The 14,695-nt window shown below is 48.5% G+C and overlaps 1 protein-coding gene across 1 annotated transcript in view; it reads right to left on the bottom strand.

Moving 5' to 3' along the window:
• Positions 1–280: 280 nt before the first annotated feature.
• The window catches only part of LOC108570964, a 117,981-nt gene continuing 103,566 nt past the window's right edge, over positions 281–14,695 (bottom strand). The window contains exons 2-9 of the mRNA XM_017932902.1: positions 6,498–6,897; positions 3,944–4,269; positions 3,115–3,601; positions 2,542–2,721; positions 1,279–1,420; positions 1,071–1,201; positions 921–988; positions 281–825 (exon numbers count right to left, since the gene is read on the bottom strand). Coding sequence (XP_017788391.1) covers positions 648–825; positions 921–988; positions 1,071–1,201; positions 1,279–1,420; positions 2,542–2,721; positions 3,115–3,601; positions 3,944–4,269; positions 6,498–6,897 — 1,912 coding nt within the window. The 3' untranslated portion in view covers positions 281–647. The remainder of the gene's footprint in view (positions 826–920; positions 989–1,070; positions 1,202–1,278; positions 1,421–2,541; positions 2,722–3,114; positions 3,602–3,943; positions 4,270–6,497; positions 6,898–14,695) is intronic.

Raw genomic sequence — 14,695 nt, 5'->3', positions numbered from 1 at the left:
TCGTCGCCCTTGGGATCACAGGCACTCGTGGCAGGAATCGACCCCAACTCGTTTCAAAGAATTTGGTATCGATAGGCAACAAGAATATCCTTTCATCGCTATCCACGACTACTAATATAATATATCACCTAACGATCGATGGATTTAGGCTATAATAAATTAGAATGTATTACTCTCTCTTCCCCCATTTGTCTCGAGGTACTCTCTTCATACTACATTCTCAATGTTTTCTGTCCGTTTTATTTGTCTCTCCCTTCCCTCTCTCTCTCTCTCTCTCTCTCTCTCTCTCTCTCTCTCTCTCTCTCTCTCTCTCTCTATCGCATGATAAGCGAACTCTTCGATAGCTCGCGTCATAGACTTTTATCTCCGCATCTGTGTTTTGTGGTACGTTCACTCGGAACATCGGTTCTACTTCGTCTCGGAACTCGTTTTGGAATTAACCCCACCTGTTCCTAACCTCTCGAAAGCTCGAACACGTCTTAGTTCGGTCCTCTTCTCGACACGTTCAGGTTATTCTCGCCAGGCTCCTTCTGTACAGACCAGAAAGCACAATCATCCTGATACAGAAAACACGTCTTCTAATTCGTTCTCTGGCATAGTCGTCGCTGCTTCGTCGCGCTTGTTCTCGATCACCTTGATCGGCATTATCACGAGTTCTTCACAGGTTTCCGGCGTTGCTTCACCCGCGACAACGACGGCGTGCTGCCGTTCATCGCCGAGTACAGGGCCAGGCTCACCTCTTCCGGATGTCTCGACGCCACCTTGCGTATCTCCACGTTCTTCGTGCTTTGTACTTCCGACTCCAGTACCCACTCGTCTGGCTCGCTGATCCAACATTCAAAATCGACACTTTTCTCAGATTATTCTAGTTAACGAAACTGTACCTCGACTGACAGATTTCTACCATCTGTACTACTTACATGTCTGGAGGATGCCATCGTAACAGAACTTTAGTCTTTCCGTCCAACTCTACTCTTCGAGCTAATACCTAGAAACGGAAGCAATTGTTTCGATACAAACGGTACAAGATATACGTAGATCGATTTGAACGTTATTTTCCTCCGACTTACTTGACTAGTTAGGGCCATCGAATTTCCTGGAGTCTCCGCGAGACGTCCTTGCGTCCTCGACTTGGCCAGTTGGAGTAACCTGTGCTGGAGACCTTCCATCACTCCAGAATCGAAGTAGTCGAACAGTCTCGCTGAAACGACACGTTCGAGTATTCCGACAAAGGATAAAAGAATTTAATTAGAATTTAATAAACTAGAAGACACTCACCCGACCAAGGTTGTCGCCTATACCGTAGCCGTTTCCCGTTTCTTCTCACCAGCTTTCCACCGCTCTCGCAGCTTCGTCTCGCGTTATTGTTGCTGGTCTCCGGTTGATTAAAGTGCCCGTTCACGTGCCTTTCGAGCGCGGTCTGCAAATGAAATTTGCCCGGTTATCGAAACTGGAAGTCGAGCACTTTTCGGGGAAGTCGTGGCTCACCTACAGAGGAGGACGAATTGCCAATAGGAGATTGGGGAGGGCACATTCATCTTTCGAGAGGTCGTTGTTCGTAAAGAGCGGCGATTGCACAGGAACAAAGGGGCCAGTCGTAACGTGAAACAACCACGATGATTCGTTTCGATGTACAGCATTATGAGAGAGAGAGAGAGAGGGAGAATTCGAGCTCGGTATGACTAGCGAGTGTGATTGCGACGATCACACAAGAAGAAAGCAAATTCGTTGTAAAAGAGACTGATCCACTCAGAAATGTTCAGATTTTGCAAGCTTATGTTCTAGGAGACACAGAAACCAGGGAGTACGTTCCTATTTGCTTCGGGAAAATTTCGAACGGGAGATTGTTCGTGGAGCGATCGTTCTTTCCATTTGTCAGGGCAGAACGATCTTCGATGACAGATACATTACCGAACCTCAGCAACATCGGGTGTGCGAGAATACAAAGAAATATCCTCGCAACTGCGATATCTCGAACGTGTGCTCGTCGGATGCTTGATAAAACAGGAAAAACAAGATTCGTTAGTTTCTTACCACCGCCTGCGGACGCGTGACATAAGAAGACAGAAGAGGAGGTCCAGGGATTCCTTAGATATACGAACGAAAAGTGCCCGAAGAAGTTTCGAGAAGTTTCCCGTATCGGGAAACGATCGAATCGAAATGGTGTCGAGTTTGTGGCCAGCCACAACCAACGATCGTGGAGAGATATCGCTGATTCCTCGAGCCGGTCTTCAAATCAATGGAACACGAGCGAATGAATGAAAAGCGTACCACGTCGTTGTGGTAATAACACAAAAGCATTCACGTCACGGGGACAGATTTACAACGGTAAACCGACAGATCTTTTTTCGCAACGATTAGGCAGAGATGTGTGACGAGAACGGAACAAAGTGGAGGATTTCGGAGGATACGACGATTTTTTTAAACGCGTCCTCCATGTGTGTGAAGGAAACGGTTCGTTTCCATGGGTTGTCCACGGAAGAGAAAGACAGCGGTGGTCCTTCCAACGAAGCGGACCAACCAGTGGACACGACGCATTACCTGAGAGCTGAATCTGCTTCCGCAGCCGTCGACTATGCACCGGAACGGTTTGTTCCCGCCGTGGGACAACACGTGTCGTTCCAGCCATCTCCTCGAGCAGGAACTCCTCCCTTGCACCTTGCAACCTTGCCACTGACAGACAAAATTATCGCCGCCGGTTTGCGTGTTGATGTGCGCCGCCTGCAACACGCGAAATTCATCCATGGATAAATTAAAAAGCCAACAGGACGATGGTATATATACGTGACACACACGATGTTGCGACGAAACCGTATCCAACGGATACACGGTAGCCACGAACGTGTTGCAATATCGATTACGTGAACGAAAAAAGAAAAAAGGAGAGGCAGGCTTGGGGAAACAAAAAAAGGAACAACGTTGTTTCGTGCTACCAGAGCAGTTGTAACAATGTAACAGAAAACTGCGACACATGATACGCGAGAGCTTCGTTAATTCCGCTATACGGTCGAATTACGCGGACGGAACCGATCGATCCCGACAGAATCACTCCTGACACCGGCCTCTTTTTCCGATTGGAACGCGTCGCGATATAAGCTTCTCTCTGTCACGCACCTGTAAATGTTCCAGGAGCTCTCCGCTCGATTCGAAGCTCTCCTCGCACTTATCCCATCGGCAAACCCCGCTGTCCGTGCCGTGTTGCCTGTCCTTTTCTGGTTCACGAGCTGGGAATCTGATAGTGGTAGGCGCGGAGAGTATCGGCGACAAGGGCGGTTTCGATTCGCTACTCCTCGAGTCCTCCTCTTCTTCCTCCACGTCGTCCTCGTCCGCTGGGCTCACCTGGGTCTCCTTGGATTCGTCGGTGTCCTCCGGTACGGACAACCTCGACAGAGGATCTTGCTGGCCAGTTTGGGATCTCAGCGAGCCCAAGATGTTCCCGCAGCCGTTCGTCAGGTTGTTGTTGTTCTCGTTCACGTTGCGCTGTTTCGAAAGGATGCAGCCTTTGAAATCGAGGCCGGTAGCCGTCTCGTTGGTCAGAGTAGGTGCTGGCGTCGAGGGTGGCGAACTGTTCTTCGCGTTTGGACTCGCCTCCGATGTCAACCTACAGTTGCAACACAGATATGAGAATAGGACAATGGTTTCAACAGGTTCTTTCAGATACACCGTTGCTTTCCCTTTTGCTGTTAGGATCGTTGAGAGAAACAGACACACCGGCAAGGTGCTGAAATTTCATTCGCACTGTAGCTACGTTGAGAGATTCAATTGGGAGATAGACGTGAAATGTTGTCTATAGAGATTGGTAGCGTACCTGGAGAAAAAGTCTCGCAGTTCACGACTGTTACACTAGGCAAGAGGGTGGTTTATTCGGTACTTCGCAATGATCTGGACGAACAGAGGGTTAAACGTTGTTCTCCTGGCGTTTCGTTCGCGGATTTAGGCTTACCTTAGAGACGAGATCTTGCAGCTCGGTATGTTCTTGAGTACGTCGTTCGAGATAGGCAGGCTGGGCACCGATTTCGCCAATTTCTTGTCCATCTTACCGTTGGTCCTCGGTACGATCACCGGCGGTGGTTTCTTGGTGGGTGGCGGAGACATCGTCAGGGCTCTTACTTCCCAGTCGTTCGTCGTCGAGCTTGTCCTCCCGTTCGGCGACACCGTGCTCAGGTACTTGGCAAGTCCTCCCTTGTTCCTCTGCACGGTCGCTGGCCTCCGGAACTCCGACGTGCTCTTCGCGACTAGCACCGACATCGTCTCGCTGTTCTTCTTGATCTGTTACACGCGTACGATAATGTGCATTTTTTTCTTTTTTCATTACTTTTTAACCCTTTGCACTCGAGAGGCGACATTATTACATCTACAATTTGGTAAATAATTAAGCTGATGTTTTCCAGGACGGCAGGCCTGTGGACCTCTAGAAATCGTTCACCGTATGCTAGAGGTCTCAGCAGCGAGGTAGTTTCGAAGAACCAACTTCTAACGAAGCGTTACAAGGTCTTGTACAACAGAAACACATTATACGTTGAAGTAAGAAAGTTGAAAAAGAAAGGGCCTTCGAGTGCAAAGAGTTAACAGGTTGAATGCCGTGGGGGCGGTGCCGAAAGCGTTTAATTTGTGTAAATGGCAATATTTAAATAGATCTACTTGTAGCTGTTCACATATTATTTACGCGTATCGCGACGTGTTGTATTTAAATAAAAAATTCATTTCGGACAAGTTACGTAGAATTGGTCCTGCATTCGAGGTGTTGAACGCTAGTGAAATTCACGAAACGCTCGAACCGGATGGTTCGATTTTAGCAAAGTGTTTAGTATCGTTGATACTTCATTTTGCGGTTTCTAATCTTATCACCTGTTAAATATACGTGTTTTTCTGTATTAGGTTGGTGCATATGTTGACGGTCGCTAGGCTGGTTTCTTAAAAAAGTGACGCGCTTAATCAAAGTAACTCGTATCAACGAATTTAGACAAATAACGCGAAATAATTATTTCAAAGAAATTGAAGAAAAAAAAAACAAGATCAGTTAGAATATGCCAATTGTTTAAATACAGATTTAGGCTTAGAAGAAGACGAAATTAGCGATGAACAAGAAAGAATAATGTTTCGTTATTCGAAATACATAAAAATTATTAGTCGCTGATGTTTGTTACCGTGATCTTATTTCTCGGTTGGAAGATATCACGATGGATGTTTCCCTATTGGTTGTTTAGTTTTAGGTTAAACTACGTTGTTCGGTTTTTTTTAATATGTACACTCCGTACATGTTCTGCTTTCGGGCTTGCGAAAGCTACCTTTATACATGTTTTCGTAGCTGCTAATTCGGAAAAAGGGCCAATCAACGCCTTTCCTAGAAAAAGGCCTCTTTCGCGAACCCTTATTGGCAGGTAGATAGAAGCGATGCAAGTCAACGGTGGGGGTGATCGGTCGCGTGGTTCGTGTTGAGAACACGACAGCTGAATTAAGAAACCCTTTGAATGTTACTTTTATAGTGTCTTCATTTCGGAATAATTTATTCGCTAAAAAAATTGTCCAGTGGTCTGTTGGAGAAAGATCTAACGAATAGAGGAAAGATGTAGCAAAATTTCATATTCTTTATCGAAGATTCTTTTCGATAATTTTTCTTAACACGTTATCATTCTAAGCCCCGTTTGGTTCTTTGCTCATTTCCAACGAGAAAGTCGCCAACATAAGCAGTTTTTGCCGCAGTTTCTTCAAGTTTAAACTTATGTAAAAATATTACAGGCATATCTCGATTATTCATCGCGTCAGATAATAATGTCCAAACAATTGTGGTATCGCGCGGGTGGCCGAGAAAAAGGCACCTATTGTGCGATTACAGCGTTGGCTCAGGCGTGTTTAGACTAAGAGTTAAGTTTAAGATATAAGAGATCTATTTAGTTTCAAGAAACTGCGAGCGTGTGTTCGTGTGAACGCGAAGGGGAAAGTGTGTATTTTTCCTCGAGAAAATCAGTTTCCGAGGAACTGAACAATATCTGTGTATTATATTTATATTTGACAATTCAAGCGTGTCGACTCCCACGTTAATTACCAAATCCCACACAAGTGTATTATGCATTCTTTTGTTATTCAATACACGTGTAAATACTGCAGCGAATTCCTTCTTTGTAAAAATTTACGATCGGACAAAATTGAATACATTTCAGCTATTGAAAAAATATCTCATGTGCACCAACCTAATAGCTACAGCGCCTATTTAATCTTTGCGATCTATGCTGGAATGACCCATCGGTGGGTCATATTGGGAAACGAGAGCATTACTCTATGACCCATCGATGGGCCACGAAGGCAAGTAAGAGCATCACTTGATGATCCATAGGTGGGTCACCTAGGCAAATAAGGGCATAGATGACGGTCATCTAGAGAGGTTAAGGCCATCACTCGATGACCCACCGATGGGTCACCCAGGCAACTCAGATGACCCACGGTGGATCAGACGATCCTGAACACGTGAACCATTCGGAGAACGTGTGGAGACTTACTTTGGGCTGCTGAGGCTTGATCTGAGTCTTGAAGTACTCGGTGATCTTGCCCTGGGACTCGTGATGGTGATGGGCAGCGTTCGGCTTGCCTAGGGACTTGGTGGTTCCTCGGAAGGAGGGATCCGCGGCCCCGGACCTCGGGAGGGCGCCAGCCTCGGGCTCGCCCTTGAGCCTCTTGTAGGTCGAGCACGCGGTGGCCGCCAACGGCGGGGTCCAGGGCCACTGGGGCCTGGTACTGATCTGCGAGGACGGCGCCAGCTTGGGTAGGGACGGAAGTGGACTGGCGGGCGCGCCACGTATCGCTACCCCCTCGTCGCTGCTCGTACTGCACGGGGAACCCGGCTCCGTGATGTCGCTGGTACCGCTGCTACTGCACTCCCCGCACGACACGGCCACGCCACTAGAAAAGAAAAAAAAAACAATCGTTTCACTACTACCGTTAACCTCACCTTCAGCATTCTCCTCTCCTCAGACTACAAGATTTCCCTCGAGCAGGGTGCTAACGCTCGGGAGCGTTCGACGGTGGAAAGAAGTGGTTCAGAAATCTCAGTCGTGATGAAAGGAACCGGTCCAGGAGGACAGAAACAGCTACCAGGGAAATTGCACGCTTACCGAGTAATGGTATTACCAGCAGCGCAAACCTAATTACAGGGTCAGACATTGGCAATTGGCCCGGCACGGCGTTTCGGAAGGCCGCCAGTGCCACGAGCCAATCGCTCCTCTCGAACAACCCGGAGAAGAATTTATCGGCTCTCGAAACGTGTAACTTTCGCGGAATAACAGCCTTTTCCACGGTCCACTGTCATTAACACGTTCGCTAGCTGAATACAGAGCCTGTCACTCGATACACCGATCAGCGAACAGGAAGTCGAAGATCGGCCAAGTGTGCGATTGTAATTGCTCGCTGCTTATCGAGGCTGACGAGTTTCGTGCGAACCAGTAGGAAAATTCACACCTTCGACACCTTGCAAACACCGTTTGGCTGTACAATTTAGCGTTCCTCGCGCCACGGACGCGGAATTCTTCGCCAATCTAGCCGTTTGCGAGAAATATATTGCGAAACGTCAGGCAGACGAATAAGAAAGGAAAATCGAAAGGAGCGTTTCACGGAATAACGAACGCGAGCACACTCGTCGGCTGGAAGTGGCGCGTCGATGGAGCGCGGCGCGCGCGAATTCCTGATTAGCTCGCGAAACAGAAAACCTTCCCGGGTCGGTGCGTGCACCTGCGTTACGCGAACAGCTTATTGCGAAAGCAAATCGTATCGCATGCCAGGCTAGTTCGCGTTTCGCCGGGGAAAAAAAATTCCTCGTCTGGAATGAAGTTCGTTTGGAACGAGGATTGAATTTACGCGCTCGCGCACGCAACGCAACATCGTCGACCGCAACAGAGCAAATACTATTTCCATCAATCTCCGCTCTCTTTTTCTTGCTCCGTGCTACACCGTTTCCCTCCTTTGCTCGCCGATAAATCTACGCGGCCGCGACTTTGAACGATCTTGTTTTACAGCGGCAATTAATTTACCGCCAATCGACCGCCGATCGACCGCCTCCTCCCGTTTACGAGATAATTGCAAAGTATCCGTGGCCGAGGTTCCCTCTCTCTCTCTCTCTCTCTCTCTCTGGGAACCTGCTACACACCCACTGTGCGATATCGATCGCGAGAATGATAATCGATCGAACGTTACACGGTGGCTCGCGACCGATAATTGCATCGAGTCGAACGCGTGCGTGATGCGGCTGCTCGATACCACCAGCCAACCCTTTTCCCTGCTTTTTATTCATCCCGCGATAGTTCGAGTCTGTCGAGTCTGTCCCGTAAACTCCGTATTACAGAAAAAACCAAGGATCCTTTCCTCCATGGCACATACTCGCCAGCGGTACAACTTGGGTCATCTTGACTCCTCCGCACGATATAACTTCGAACGCTTCCAATCTCACGGTACGACAATTAAGATCGTACGGAGAACAGGAAGTTGGCTGGAAGATTGCCCCAGCGGTAGGTAAGGAAAGGTAACGACTAGAGCCGTCTGGTTCGCGTGATTTCGCGCGTCTCGTCGGTGACCAGTGACCGAGACGGCCGCGGCAGATAAAACGCGATACCAGAAAGTTTCATGGGGAAAACGTGGCGGAGAAGAGGGACAGAGAGAGAGAGAGAGAAGCAGGACGACGGCGGTGGATATTTTCGGAGGCGCGTCCGTGCCGGGCCGTCGACGTCACCGGAGAAAGAAAGACACTGACCTTTCCACATTACGATTCCTCTTTCCGACATTGCGTTTACGCAACGACGCGCTCTGCCGGCCAAGGACCGGAGGCCAGTCGGCAGAAACGGAGTCGCGCGGTCGTTCGTTAAACCCAGCCTGGCTGAATGACGGTCATTGTGCCGTGAAATTCCTCCTTTTATCGATTCGACGATCTCTCTCTCGGGCTCACGGGGACCCTCGCTTCGCATGGTCTCGATCCTACCTGGATAGGTTCTGTTGGGGGACTTGCTCTAACTCGGTTGCGTTGAAAACAATTTTTCTGCTTCCTATTATTGGGTGGAAAGTTTAAGGCTAGAATGCTGATTGGACGTGGTATGAATCGTGTTGAGAATGAAAGAAGAGTCTACAGCGTGAGAGTCGCGTTACACGTGCGATAGATTGTCAGATAGCTGCACCTCGCTGTGCAAATGAAACGTGTCCCTCGTGATCATCCGTGAACTGGAAGACTACTTCGAAAGCTACAACTTTCGATTTCGTAAAAGACAATAGCAGGGAGGGGGAGAGAAGTCAAATCGATTCGGTTGTCATTCCAGCAAGCCAAGTTTCCGTATCGCGTGCAACTGCGATCGAGAGATCTACGCGGCGATAGGATCGCGAGGCCAAGTTCTTGCTATAGGATCACGCTACGTCGATTATATTATCCTTGCAGGTGGCTCCTCCGCTCGGAGGTGTACCAAGGCTTCGACGATGCTCGCACACATCCGCAAGTTTCCATCCACTCCAACTCCAACCCGTGTTTCCCTCTCTCTCGCTTCTCTGCTCTCCTCTCTTATTTTCCCACACACCGTTTCGCTAACGCTTTCTCCCTTTTACGTGCACTATTCACCGGGACTCTTGTCCACTTTACCGCCACTGTCGCTCGTTTCCTACCCCCGTGCTTCCCTCTTCCTCTTGCTTTTCCGAAACATCTGTTCCCCACGGCCGAGATTCACGCGAGATCCCCAAGCCTGCGTCTACATTGTGCACACCGTACTATTCGTATTTTGCCAACCTTTCATTCTGAAAAGTCATGCGAAGGTTTGATCCAGATAGCCGACAAGCCTTTAATTTACAAACCCGCGAGGGAGAGAGAACATCGGTGCAACTTCTAGATCCATCTTTTGCACCTATATACAACCTAGCCTTCCTTATAGATTTTCAGAACAATGACGCTCATATTGCCTGACACAGTTTGCGCCAGCATTTCATTCCCGGAGAATCAAACTTCGAAATAGCAACCACGCAAGACAAAGCCTTTTGTACGCCTCTTTCGGCTCCGATTCCAGAGTAGGGAACTTTAGAATAGGAAAAGCGAAGCAATTCTTTCCACACACACTCCAATCGGACAATTCCGTTACACGTGGTTCTCTGATTGGCCCCTTATCATCAGCAACTTCTTCCAACCATTCGGTCATTCTTTCCAGGCCTGCGAGCATCCTCTTGTTTAGCTTTTCTCTCCAGTGTCGCGACCCTTCCCGCCTTCATCCTCCCCTTCGCTCCCTATTCGTCCCTCCGGCCCCGAAATTCTCTCCATCGTAGCTCCAGCAGGCCTCCTCGTCTCGCCTGGCCTCGTTAGAATTCCGCTCCGTGGACTCTTCCCCGTCCCTCCTCCTCGGGAAATCCATCCTTCTAATTCCTCCGCGTCCTTTGCTCTCTCCCTTTCTCGAGCCTTCCATCGCTCGCTCTCCGTTTTCCTCACGCTGCTGCTCACTCTCGCTAGACACTCTCTCTCTCCCTCCCGCCGTAGAAGCCTCTCTGTCCTCTTCGCGAGAACCCCACTCCTTCTCCCTTTCTCGCTTCCACCGTGCGTTTTCCTCCCTGTTCAGCTCGCTGCCCCGCGTTCCTCGCGTGTATACTTTCTCTCTCTCTTTCTCGTTCCCCTTCTTTATCAGCAGGCCGTGGGCTACGGAGCACAGGCTAGCGATGGGAATGATGCCCTCGCGCGCTCCATTCCCTTACCCATGACCATTCCAGTCACGAGTCTCTGGCATAGGTGGTTCGTATAATGAAATTAATAGGAATGTTTAAGACCGAAGGGAGTGGATACACCACTATGTATTTATCGCCGATAATCGAAGAACTTTTTGAATATATCCACTTCAGAATTATTGACTTGGAAGCGTGTTCGAACGTATACTATCGTAGAAAACGAGAAAAAATTCGAAGTGAATTTTGACCCAAAGGGGAATCGATCTCACGACCCTTCGGTTAGCAAGCCAGCACTCTACGCGCTACGCCAACGTGCCCTACATTATCGACGACAAATTTCAAAGCACAAAACTTCTTCGAGATTTAACCATTCAACAGATTCACCTATTTCCTTGCATATTCAGATACCTGTACTTTAAGAGTCACGGTAGCTTCTAAACTTCTTGCAAGCAGCACAGTAGGTATTACGCTATACATTCCTCGGGGGATAATGTATCATTCACGTTGAGAAACAAGAAGCGAGCGTTGAAAGATTAATCACGCGTTCCTCATGACCGTTTGATCGAAGGTTTCCACACCTTATTCGAATCGGTCCCATCGCTGAGCGCGTGTGCGCACGCACGCACACGTCGGGAAAATGGTATTCGTGCGAGTATCTCCTTCCTCGTCTCTGTCGGGGACTCGATGTCTCGTTCCTCGTCGAACGAACGGCGGCGGAAATGCATGCTCACCTAAATACCTCGAGTTATATTCACAACTATATTAGAACCGAGCATGCAGAGACAAGCAACGACACAGCCACCGCTCCGATCGAAAGCCTTTCCTCAACCCTTTTTTCCTTGCGATTTTTCTGTTCTTCTTTTTTTTTAACTGTATCTGGTGATCTGTGGTTTTATCAATTGAAACTGAAATCGGAATTACTGTGCATGCGTTCACGTGGGATTTAAATTACATTCCCTGGACAAAGCTAGCGTCACATATTAGTAAAAATATCCGTATCTACTTGTTATTCTTTGAGATTTTGAATTGAATGATTGTTTTTAGGATTTGACAAATTTTTTAATAACTTCTGAGAGTGAAATAATTTTATAGAGCTCGGCAAATTTGATTAAGAATGCAGCAGATTTCCGTCGGTTTCGAAAGATTTCGATAAATATTAGTAGAACAAAGTTTGTTTTAATAGAATTCTGCAGACTCCAGTAGATTTCACTAGACTTTAGTAGATTTCCACAGGTTTCGACAAATATTAACAGAATACGGTAGGTTCTGATAGAATTCAGCAGATTTCAATCCATTCAGCAAGTATCCCAACACTTGCAAAGAGGAGTGTACGTACCACTTTTAGGTTAGTTGTTTGATAAAACGCGAAAGCCTTCGAAAGACTCGGCTCTACAGCGTTCTCTCGTCGAAAGGGGGGCATATATAATTCAACGATTCGGCGGCTGTATCTCCAGCCGAGAATCTCGTATTCCAGGAGAAGGTCAACCCCCGGCGACACGCTGGTCGGCCATCTACAGCCACCCCCGCCATTCGACGATTCCTTCTTTGTCCGGGAAAAGTCGGCGGAAGCAGACGTCGCAGCGGTCGATTCCCATCAATTTCCTTCAATTTTTCATCAGAATTCCCCCTCGGTAATCCCCTGTCTACGCTTAAACACTCGATACCCCGCAGAATGAAATCTCTTCCCGTCGAAATAGAGCAAGTACGAAGAAAATTCCAACGTAATCTCAGATCGAGGGTGGATACTTGAACCCTCAGCTTTGCATAACTGACCTACGGTCAATCCACACTGATCCACGGTCACGCGAGCGTACACACAATTACCATCTCTCTCTCTCTCTGACCGAAACACCGGCGAAAGGGTTACAGAGAGAGGGGGAAATGCGTAATTTTACGCGGTAAAAAAGTTCCTCCTCCTTCTTCGGAAACGGGCCTCGAGCGAAGAAATCCGCAGGAAAGGAAAGTTAACGAGAGACGTATTAAATTTACGAAGCGACCGTTGACCCTGTCTACAACTCGAGCTCTCCTCCTTGTTCTCCTCGAGGAAGGGTCAAGTAGATCGACACCCCTTTCGCCGAGTCGTTACGAGGGGCTGCGTAACGCCGTCGAGGCTGGCTAGCTATACCGCCCAAGGAGAATATCTTCTCGCCCGGGGTTGCTCAGATTCCACGGCGAGGAAACGAACGTTTCCGAAACTTGCCTCCGCTGCGATAGAAACTTCCGGTAACTTGGTTGGGTCAAGGTTCGCAGCGTAGACGCTAGCTTTGGATTAAAAATAACCGATTCTGCGGAACTCTCGCGCAACTTGGCACGGTGAAAAGTTTCCACGCTCGTCTCGAAGAGCTGCATTCGAGCTCTCCTCTTTTCGACAAATCACCTACATAGACCGCACACTGTAATATCTAAATTAGATTTCAGAAACGTTCCTACACAGCCGAGTTCAATTCGTAAAATCGATGGGAAGAATCGAGCGAGCGCCGCTAATGAAGTAACCATTGAAATGATAATAGACGGCTGTAACGAGGACAGAGGAGCCTGGGTAATTTTAACCGAGCGAACGTTCGAATGCTGGCTCAACAGCTGGCTGCTTTGAAAACAATCCGTTGCCCACGGAGGGTGATTTGCTCGTGATTATTGCGACCAATAAACAGCGATCCTGGCATCCCGACGATTCCTCTGGCTGGCGGGCTGAGTCGAGTGGACGGCACTCGAGAGCGGATGTTTAAATGCTCCGACGGAATATAATATCGCGCGAGGGCTGCGAGGAAAGAGTAAGAGAGTCGTCAGACTCCGTGGCCCTCGAACGGGGAGGAAAGATGGCCGAATCGCGTTCGGTACTCTCTCTACTCCGTGGGAAACGGCCGAAGAGGGTCAATAACGAAGTTCGATCGAATATCGAGTTTAATTGCCCCGCTTAAACGGGCAGAGAGTCGCGGTTAATCGGATCTATTCCTCGAAACGTCCCGTCCAAAGGTTTCCGCGGAGAACACGCCTCGAATGCCTCGCGAGTCGTCCACTGCGGCTCCTAATGATTTACGGCTGATACCGGGCAACGTCAGCTTTTCTAATTAAAATCGCCGTTACACCGAGCAGACTTGAAATAGTCCCGACTGATTGTTCTCGCGGAGATAGGATATCCTACGCTCGAGATTTTCTTCGCAAGGACGTTGCTGGGCTTATGCAATATAATCGAACATGCCTCAGATAGACAGGGGAAGATTTACATTAGCGCTGACGAACCACCGAAATTACCAATTAAACGATCTTCCGTATCGCGATATTGATCTCTTAAGCGCGTTCGGACACCCTCAACAGCTCGCACTTTCTCCGTGACGTGTAAAAGGGAAGGAAAAAAACGTCCGCCAGGATGGCTCCGAGATTAGGCTAATGAAGTCGCCCTCCGTTTTCGCTTTACGCAAACTTTACGATTATGTCTGGCCAATTACGCTGACCCGTGCTCCGTGGAGCCGTGAAAAGAAAAAAGAAGAAGCAAGGTTGCTCGCGACGAACGATTACCATCGAGCCGGTAACCAAATGGGGGGGGATTTAATTCGGTAAATTAATTTGCGACACTGAGAAATTCGCAGATAATTATCGGGGCTGTTTACGTGGAACGGGCGGGGAGAAAAAATTGAGGGGGACAATCGGGCACACCTCGTTGAATATTCGCGTGTTCACGGTGGCCATCGTGTGTATATATTAGGCGAGCGAGGTCGTCGACACGGATTACACCGGCTGCTACGAGGCTCACTTTCGCCCACCGTTTCGTCGGTTACGTTACACTCTGCGCGAAGCGATCCGCATTTAGTGATCTCTAAATTATCCCCAGACCATCCTCCGCACCCGCTGCTTCCCGACTTTCCGTCAAACAATTGAAATACCGTACGCCTAATGGCCCGCTCTCCTCTAACGACTCTTCAACCGTCTCGCAGTGGTTGTCAGAATTTTCTGGAAAATTCTGCGTCTGCGAGAACAGTTGTTCTTTCAGGAACCGCCAGGAGCAGGACGAAACGAAGAAAAAGAAGGT

Source organism: Habropoda laboriosa, unplaced genomic scaffold, assembly GCF_001263275.1.
Source record: "Habropoda laboriosa isolate 0110345459 unplaced genomic scaffold, ASM126327v1 scaffold88, whole genome shotgun sequence".
Classification (NCBI taxonomy): Eukaryota; Metazoa; Arthropoda; class Insecta; order Hymenoptera; family Apidae; genus Habropoda; species Habropoda laboriosa.
Note: the sequence above shows the minus strand (reverse complement) of the source record. Positions and strands in the feature narration are given on the sequence as shown.